Source organism: Notolepis coatsorum (assembly GCF_963971535.1).
Source record: "Notolepis coatsorum genome assembly, chromosome: 7".
Lineage (NCBI taxonomy): Eukaryota > Metazoa > Chordata > Actinopteri > Aulopiformes > Paralepididae > Notolepis > Notolepis coatsorum.
This window is the reverse complement of record NC_140171.1, coordinates 32,369,566-32,379,007: the sequence shown is the minus strand read 5'-3', so window position 1 is coordinate 32,379,007 and position 9,442 is coordinate 32,369,566. Positions and strand designations below refer to the sequence as shown.

The 9,442-nt window shown below is 42.1% G+C and overlaps 1 protein-coding gene across 1 annotated transcript in view; it reads left to right on the top strand.

Moving 5' to 3' along the window:
• Positions 1 to 2,554: 2,554 nt before the first annotated feature.
• tmc8 (transmembrane channel-like 8) overlaps positions 2,555 to 9,442 on the top strand; it is a gene marked incomplete at both ends in the record, with an annotated part of 29,349 nt that continues 22,461 nt past the window's right edge. The window contains 5 exons of the mRNA XM_084318236.1: positions 2,555 to 2,597; positions 4,160 to 4,427; positions 4,666 to 4,814; positions 6,276 to 6,410; positions 6,542 to 6,594. Of these exons, the coding sequence (XP_084174362.1) occupies positions 2,555 to 2,597; positions 4,160 to 4,427; positions 4,666 to 4,814; positions 6,276 to 6,410; positions 6,542 to 6,594 (648 nt within the window). The remainder of the gene's footprint in view (positions 2,598 to 4,159; positions 4,428 to 4,665; positions 4,815 to 6,275; positions 6,411 to 6,541; positions 6,595 to 9,442) is intronic.

The following is a 9,442-nucleotide window of genomic DNA, read 5'->3' as shown; positions in this document are numbered from 1 at the left end:
ACTTTGCAGCGAATTACTAAATACGGGGGAAAGCAAAGCGACATGGCTCTACATAGATAGCCTACTTAATAGCCCCATCTCCAAACTGAACTCAATAAACGAAGAGCATAAATGCTACGTCGCATTATCTATCCGTAAGAAAACGTGTCCGCAGTTGGTACAGTCCTATTCATTGTTTTAAAATCCTTTGCAGAAGCATTTGTCAGTGTCACACAAATGTCAGTACACTGCTGCTGGTGGACGCTCGTCACTCCCAAGATATATTTGGCAATAATATTATTTGCTTTACAAGCTGGTTTAAGAGGAGGTATCGACGTGTACATGCTACTAAAAACGATGTAGATAAATCATAACCCAATCACAAATATAAGTGAAGAAGGCCTCTAGTCAAGACTGGTTATCATTTTGCTGGCTATAGTCAGTCAGTGGTGTTGTCAATTTGACAACATAAACTTTCTAAATGGACATAGTGTACAAATATTTGATATGTCCCTGTTAGCCAATATAGCTGACACCTGACAGAACATTAACATGGGTCCGGGCTGTTCCAGTTCCACTGAAAAAAATCTTAATGTGAGGTGTGAATAGGCTACATAACCTCACAATCACAATTGTGAAAGTAACAGTCAATTGTAGACTACATGTAAAGACAAAGAGTGGAAAGAGAAATGTAAAATAAATCAAGCTGGATATAAGATAAGATATTCCTTTATTGATCCCATTGGGGAAATTCAGGATATATAGTTGCTCAGGTGAATAATCCTTCAGAATCAGAAATGTTACATACCCCCTCTCACCAGCCTCTGAGAAACCTGCCCATGTGTATTCAGGCCAAGCGAGAGGCCAGGTGAGAGGACTTCAGACCAGATTGTGAAGAATATTGTGTATTTATTACGGATTGTGATTGTGTGATTGTGTGTGTGTGTGTGTAGGTGTGTGTGCGTCTCTCCCTCTCTCTCTCTCTCTCTCTCTCTCTCTCTCTCTCTCTCTCTCTCTCTTCTTCTCTCTCTCTCTCTCTCTCTCTCTCTCTCTCTCTCTCTCTCTCTCTCTCTCTCTCTCTCTCTCTCTCTCTCTCTCTCTCTCTGACTCACCTGTTGAATCTCCTGACCACACCTAGTATTAGTGTGCAAACATGTCTGGAATGTAATTTTTTTTTGTTGTTGTTGTGTGAACCATCTGAAATGATTTTGATTAGAAACAAATTAGATTGAAGTAGCTTGATTGCCATTCGTCTGTATTTCACATACTACATCACAATATGTTGTCTATTGTCACTAAGCGGCTGCATCCTTATGCCTGCAAGGTCTATCAGGTCCTCTGCCCGGGCCTTTTGGCAGCTCCTTGGTTAAAACTAAATTAAAAAGGTGACTGTGCTTTTTTCCAACCACTGCCCCTATAGACTCTGGAACCTCCTCCCCCTACTGGTAATCATTAGATAATTATGCTGTTTCAGTCACACTATTGCAGCTCCCCAAAACCCTGTTGGTGTTTCTGTTATGGTTCAATTGCTCTTTTTTTCTCTCTAAAAGTTTTGATTTTAATTTTAGAGTTTGTCAAACACTTTGTTATTAAATTGTATTGAAAGGTGCTATAAGTAAAGGTTTAGTTATTACTTACTTACAACTACAACAACATCGTAAAGAGCCTGTAATGTCTCCCCATGTAATAATTGTAATGTCCCTGAACCCAGGGAAGTGACATGGTTATGAGACTTCTGCCACGCTGGGATGGTTTCAGTATGAAGCCGTTTACGGTGTGTGTGTATTACGGTAAGTAACATCCTCATGTTGCCTCACAGATGGAAAATGGTCGATGACCTATATCTCTACTAACAACCGCTCCCGCCTACCTCCGGTCAATGGTCTCTATAATAAACCCTCAAGACCCCTACGCTCTGCATCTTCTGGCCGCCTCAGACCTTCTCCTATCCAAGCTCCGGGAGGGTCATCAAAGAGAAGTCACCTATTCTCAGTCCTTGCCTCAATGGTGGAATGAACTACCCACCCCAGTTAGGACAGCCGAAACCCGTCCAATCTTTCGCCGTCGACTAAAGACGCACTTCTTCAACCATTATCTGATTTTTTTTAATCTATTTATAAAAATAAAAAAAATCTACAAAATGTTTACATTTTGTACTTTAGTTTTCAACCTGACCTCGTTTTTTTTTTTTGTCATTGTGTCACTTTCCCTTCAAGTAACTCGGGTCGCTGCATCCTGTCATGTGATTTCCTGAGACCTGTCAAAAAGCAACTGCAGTCCGTTTATGTTTAGCAGATCTAAGGTCAGTTTCACCTGCCAAAATACAAACCGTACCAATAGGATTGGAAGAATAAGTGCAGACTCTCAATCAGTGATCAGGGGTTTAGAAAGTGATGCCTGGGTCATCAATTTAACACGGATATAGAGAAGAGTAGAAAAGTTGATAGGGAACTGACTTAAATATGATTTACAGAACCTTGGTCGAGGCTTGAAGTGTGTTTATGTGAGTCAAGAAAGGAGTGTGTGTGTGTGTGTGTGTGTGTGTGTGCTGTAGTAGGAAGTGTAGCAAAAAAAGATGGAGGAGCACCAAACGGTCGACTTTGTAAGGCTTCCATCAGGTAGGCTCAGACAAATGTGTCCACACCTCCTATCTGCGTAATTTTCTGATTGGTGTATTTCACTTTATAAATAAATTTTTCAGATATGAGGTTTTGCTCTTCTGCCATCAGGTTTGTTTTTTTATTTGTGTGTCTGTGTGAGAGGGAGAGTGAGGACATACATGCTCTAAATTGTATGCGAGTATGCATTTGTTCATACACGTGCGTGTGCGTGTGTGTGTGTGTGTGTGTATGAGGGGTTGTGGTGTGAGCAAAGGAGCATATTTTATATTTTTGCACATGTCAAATAAATCCCCATTCTTAGATGCATAATGTTTCAGATTTACATATGTTTTTCATAACGTTGAGGGTGATATGAATGTTGATGAAGTGAAGTGAGAGTGGTATATACTTCCTGTAGTTAACATCTGTCTATCTCTGTGCTTCTTCCTGTACCTAATATACATATATTCATTATATTGTATATATAGTTCTCTTTCAGTCAACTTCATTCGACACAGCACTCTCTGTGGGTCTTCATGCTAGCGTGCTATTACCCATAAAGAGAGCTGTGTCACTCTGTTTCTTTCAGAGAACCAAGTATAGAGTGATATAAAACCACTTTTTACTATAAGCAGTGGTGGAAAACATGCCCAAATCCAAGGCCAATCAGTGATCTAAAGGTAGACAAAAAGGATAGCCACACCACCAAGAATAAGAAATAAGAATGTTTTCATCCTCATTCTCTCAACACCAGACAACATGTAAATAATGTATGTATTTGTATGTTTTTTTATTCATAAACATTGGAGTAAAAGAAGATCAAGGCTATAATACGCTAAATACGCTGTTTGAAACAGCGTTGGCAGTGGGTAAATAAAGTTTCAAACAGCGTATTTAGTGTATTATAGCCTTGATATTTTTTTACTCCAGTATTTTACATTTACAGATCAGTGAGATCACAGTCTTTAAATGGAAAATACTCAAGAGATAATCACAGAAAATAATCATAGATTCACAATGAATATATGTGAATATAACCCACATTGATATATAAAAGAAAACGAAAGAAGAAAAAAACATGGATTGGGGCTTTATGATCAGTCATCATCAATACTCAGCAAATACTTTACTTAAGTAAGAGTAGAAATACACTGATGGAATAGTAGCCTACTGGTAAAAGTAAAAGTCCTCTATTCAGAGTTCCACTAAAGTAAAAGTATTATTAAACTACTTGATGTTAAGAAAACTCAAGTATCATGTTGTGATATTTCGGTACAAAGAAGCATTCCATCTTTGATGAAATAACCTCTTTTGACCATTATTCACACTGTAGCCATTTTGCTTTCATATCATGATCAGGTTGGGATTCCCTTCCACCCTGTTTTTCGTGCGCTACGGTAGCACTACGGCTACGATTCGTATTTGAAAATGCATATCCAGTCATCATAGATCTTGTTATCAGGGATGTGTCAACAAAGATCCAAAGACCCATGCTCTCCCACACAAAGTCAGGATAACACTGCCTGTTTCCCCCCCCCACCTGCCCCACACCCCACCCAACCCTCGTGCCCCTCCCACAGTTGAGAGAGGCCAATCCACCTCGTCTGAGGACTTGTGTGCATACAACAAGACTGAGATCTTTGACCAGCTCCCTAGCTTCCAAGCTGCCCGGCCCCAGTCCCAGTACAGATGGGGTGACCAGGAGGTGCGCGAGGCCCCGGAGGGAGACACAGAGCCAGGGGAGAAGCTCCAGCACCATGTCCCCCTGTCCAGAGGAGCCAGAGACAAGGCCTCTCACCAGCCTCTCAGAAACCTGCCCATGTGTATTCAGGCCAAGCGAGAGGCCAGGTGAGAGGACTTCAGACCAGATTGTGAAGAATATTGTGTATTTATTACGGATTGTGATTGTGTGATTGTATATTTCTGTGGTGAAGCTCTATACTAATAGCTATCTAGCTGTACACTAATAGATATCTATAGTATAGTTGTGCAGTATATGAGTTTTGGAACAGCATACAGTGAAGCTATACTGTATACAGAAAAGTGTGAAACCTCTTGCTTGCTCTTGGTTCTGTCTGTCAATCAGGGAGAGGAGGGAGTTGCAGGCGTGCAGTACTGGTTACTGGGAGTCCTGGAGGAAGAGCCAGAGCATCAAGTTCAGGAGAGTGTGGTCGCACATGGGAGGAGCTATCTCAGGCCTGTTACCATGGAAACACGTTCTTCACACCATTGCAGGTGAGAGGGGAGAGTGACCAAAGGTCAGTGAATACCACGATCACAACACCAGAGGGAGCTCCACAAATCATGTAAAACCCAGATTCGGCTCAAACAAGGGACTAAACACGTTTCGCAATTATGCCACATCAATGTGGAACGCCCTACCTAAAGCTGTAAAGGAATGTGAATCACTACCCACTTTCAAAAACACTCTCAAAAAACACCTACGTGAGACTGCAATTCGAAACTGGCCCCTACAAATGTCCTAACCTAGTTGTACAGTAAATGACCAAGTAAGGCTTTGTCAATATTCCAATGTACAGTGTAAAATGTGTGTGTGTCCCCTACCCAACCCCCCCCCCCCCCCCACCTCCAATGTACAGCCCTCACCCAACCCACCCAACCCCACCCCACACATCCAACCTCCTCCAATGTACAGTTTCTACGCCAAATGTATATACACTCCTTTTCTGGACACTTTTGTATCACAAACGGTACTGTATTTGCAAATCTGATATGTCATAAATGTATAGATGTAGCAGTACTGTCTATCTGTATGTCATGTATGTCATATATGTTATGATGAATTGAAAATGGGGGACCCTGATGTAAACAAGACGAAAGTCTTTCTCTGGTCTGCATCCCCTTAACAATTGTATGTATTGAGCTGTACTGTACTGTACCCATTCTGCAATCTGTTAATACACTTTTCAATCAATCAATCAATCAAACCTTCTGGATGAAATTGTCATCTCTAGTTGAGGTCATGGTGGGGCATGAGGTCTCCAGTAAGGTCAAGGTTAGGGTTAAGGTAAGAGTTAGGTTTATAACAACCATAAACAACCGCCCCTGTGGCATGGCAATAGGGAGTACCAACGTTGGTTTCATCCAGAATGCCCCTGGTGAGAGAGAAAAACCTACTGTACATCTTAGATGCATCCTGTAAAAGCATCCTCCTTCCCTTTGTGACCTGGAACACTGATGCCCATGCCTCCATGTTGCCTGCTGCCGAAGAGGAGATGAGAGACGCTTCAAACATGGCCTCAAGTCTCCCTCAGCAGAAGATGCACGCTCCTACGCAAAGAGTTGGACGACGTCCCACTGTCAAACAGGTTTTTCAGAGGCTGTGATGTAGAGGCTTAGAGACAGCTCTGCGTAGGAGTGTGCCTCACCAGGCATGATAGGCCAATCAAATGCCATGCGTCTCAGCTTTGACCTTCGATTGGGAGAAAAACATCTATTATCTTCTCTTCTCCTAGCTCCCTTCCTTTGTCTGACACTGTGAAAACAATACATTGTCTCAACTTGTATTTTCAAGTAACCTTTTTGATATATAAATAGGAGTGATGTAAAATGTATATTTAATATTCACTCTCCAATTCAGTTGATTCAATAAAAAGAATGCAAGGTGAAAATATAAGAGACAACTTTTTTTTACAGTGTGGGAGACTATTCCTAATCCTCACCTTCCTTTTACAGGTAGATTTGGTGTCGGTGTTAAGGCCTACTTTGTGTTCCTGAGATATCTGGTTTGCCTGAACCTGATCCACTGTCTGATCATAGGGGCCTCCATTTTGGGACCCACAGTACTTTATGGCAGGGGCAACATCAGTGGTGAGTGAGTTGTGGTTATAGTGGCTACATCATATAACTAGATCTGCACCTAGTAGACATACATTATATAACTACATCTGGACCTAGATTCCTTGCAATACACTGTTTTGTTCTTCTATGTGCTCTTCTAGAACCACTAGGATTTGGAGGCAATGACTCAGTTTTGGACTTTTTCCTGGGATCGGTGAGTGTGTGTGTGTGTGTGTGTGTGTGTGTGTGTGTGTGTGTGTGTGTGTGTGTGTGTGTGTGTGTGTGTGTGTGTGTGTGTGTGTGTGTGTGTGTGTGTGTGTGTGTGTGTGTGTGTGTATAATATGTATGTATGTACTGTATGTATTGTGACATACTTGTGTGGTTGTAGAGTGTTCATGTGACTGAAAGCCATACATGCAAGGTCCACAGCCACAGAAATTAAAAGTTGTATTGCTGTTTGTGGGAAGGATGGGGTTAATGCACACAGCAAACTCCCATCCACAATCCTGTAGAATGGTCGAGGTCCAGTAGCGAGGTTTGGTACACGGAGACGGGTTCTCTGCCCATACGGACGTGCGTGGCGGAGGGTAGTCAGACAGACGGGTCATACACAGAGTGGGTTCTCAGACAGGCAAGGGCAGTAGCAAACAGCAGGTTCCTCCTTCCAAAACAGATCATACACAGCGCGTTAATGTTCTCTCTACTCATGTCCACCAAGGTCAAGGTTCATCTCTGTCTTTTCGCTCTTTTTCTCCCTCTCCCCGCAGTAATAAGCCGCCCTCCGTAAAATTAGACACAGGTGTCGTTACTCTGGCCGATTGGGGCAGAACTCCATATATGGGCTTCGGCCTGATTGTTGTACAGACTGGTTTCGTCACCGGAATTCCTAATATGGGCACAGACATATACAGTGGGAATCGGCTTTTCTGCCGGCCTGGCTGCCACAGTATGTATAGTACGTATGTATGTGTGTGTATATGTACAATATGTATGTATGTATGTATGTATGTACAATATGTATGTATGTACAATATGTATGTATGTACAATATGTATGTATGTATGTATGTGTACAGTATATGTATGTATGTATGTATGTATGTATGTATGTATGTATGTATGTATCAGGCACGCGGGAACTATAAAACGGCAGGGGGTGCTGGGGGGTCGCCAGATGAAAAAAAAAAAAAAAAAAAAATGTTTTTTTTTTTTTTTTTTTTTTTTTTTTGGTCAGGCCACTGAACTTAGAAGCAGGCCAGGCCAGTGTTTCTATTTGCACCAGCGCAATAGTTAGATAACCTAGGTGGGGAACAACCAGGACATCACTGCAACTCACAGAAGTTGGAGAACTATCTCTCTCTCTCTCTCTCTTGCTCTCACACACACACAAAGGGAGCCGCATGTGATTGGTGGAGGCGGGATCCTTACGAAAAACTGCTAATCATTGACACATGCTAGCCTGTAATAATCCCCCCCAGAAAAATGTACTTTGCATTTGATATATTGCAAATATATGCCATCACACACACTGGCATTTAAAGGGTTAGAATTATAAAATGAATATGTGGTGTTATGATCAGGGCTGAAGTTGAATAAAATATTGTATTTATCAATTACAAAAAACTGAAAATCCATAAAAATCTGTGTTGTTGCTAATCATACATATGCTAGCCTGTTTTTTAACAATAAGTTGTGATGCCATCACAAACACTGGCATTTAAAGGGTACAAATAAAAAAAAATGCCTGCACCAGAATGCAGTAAATTAAGTCTTTGTAACAAAAAAAATCCTGGTGGGGGACCCCCAGACCCCCTGCTTAAAAAGTGGCATGACTGGGGCTATATTTCCTGGCCTGAATGATTTCCCCAGTCCGACCCTGGTTAAAAGCCTCCAATGCTTATTAGTGTGTGTGCGTTTGAACGTTTGCATGTTTCAACCATACATTTCCATTTAAAATAATCATTTTTTTACCTCCTATAATAGTGGGGGTCGAGGCTCTCTGACACCGTTTTTTTTGGGTCGCGGCCTGAAAAATTTGGGAACCCCTGGTCTAGCCTGTACCCCCCAGACATGTTGCTGGCCCCGTCAAAACAGTATCCTATCAGCCTCTCCATGGGCAGGTCGAGGCGTAAAAGTATTTTATACACAAAAACAGCGTCTCGGCTGTTGTGTCTGGGCCGGGCATTGTAAAAACCCCAAAAGAAGTTCTGAGCTTCCAAGTTGTCATCGGCTAACTGTATATTACACGAGAATTGTTCTTTTCCAGTGAGTGACATCAGTGGTTCCGTCAGCGCTCAAGCCAAAGATTGGGCTTTTGGATGTTTTGCCTCTAATTTGTCGCTGAATATCATGGGCAAGCAGCTGTAAGATTTCGTTTTGGATGTTGTTGGACATCCAGTTGTCTCTCTTTTGGAGCCAATTCTTCAACTCGGGATCAGACTCGGTGCGCACTCTTTCCATCATGAGCTGCCATAACACCCCATCCCTATTTGCATCACCCCTCAGTGGAAGCCCCTGGCGCCCGAGGGGGGGTATAGGGGAACAGACTCAGTTAACTCTTCAATACCTGATGCTGAGGCTGAACCTGTCGTCTCTGTCTCTCTCTGACGTTTATCAGATTTAGTGGGACTGTCACTGGGACCGGCGGGACGTTTCGAAAATAAATCTGATATTTTTCTTTTCTGCGAGTGAGACATTCTGTGTGTGTGTGTCTGACTACTAGCTCAAATCGACTGACTGCGCAAGCACTGTATCACAGTAGCTCAGTGGTTCGTGGCACGTGGGAAGGGCGGGAGACGGGAGGTGAATACAATTAGTTGTTTCACCTGTCATTCAATCAGTCTGTGACAGTCTGTCATCACTCGAAAATCTACTCGGTTTTACACGTATGATTGTGTACATACAGTAGTGTAATGAATGAATGAAAACTTTATTTAACAGATTGGAGAATGGCTACAATACAGTACGGCTCAATACACACAATATTAAAATGGTGACGTGCTTTGAGCAGGATAAACTTATAACATACAGTGTTACAGTTATACAGTTACAGTATATACAAAT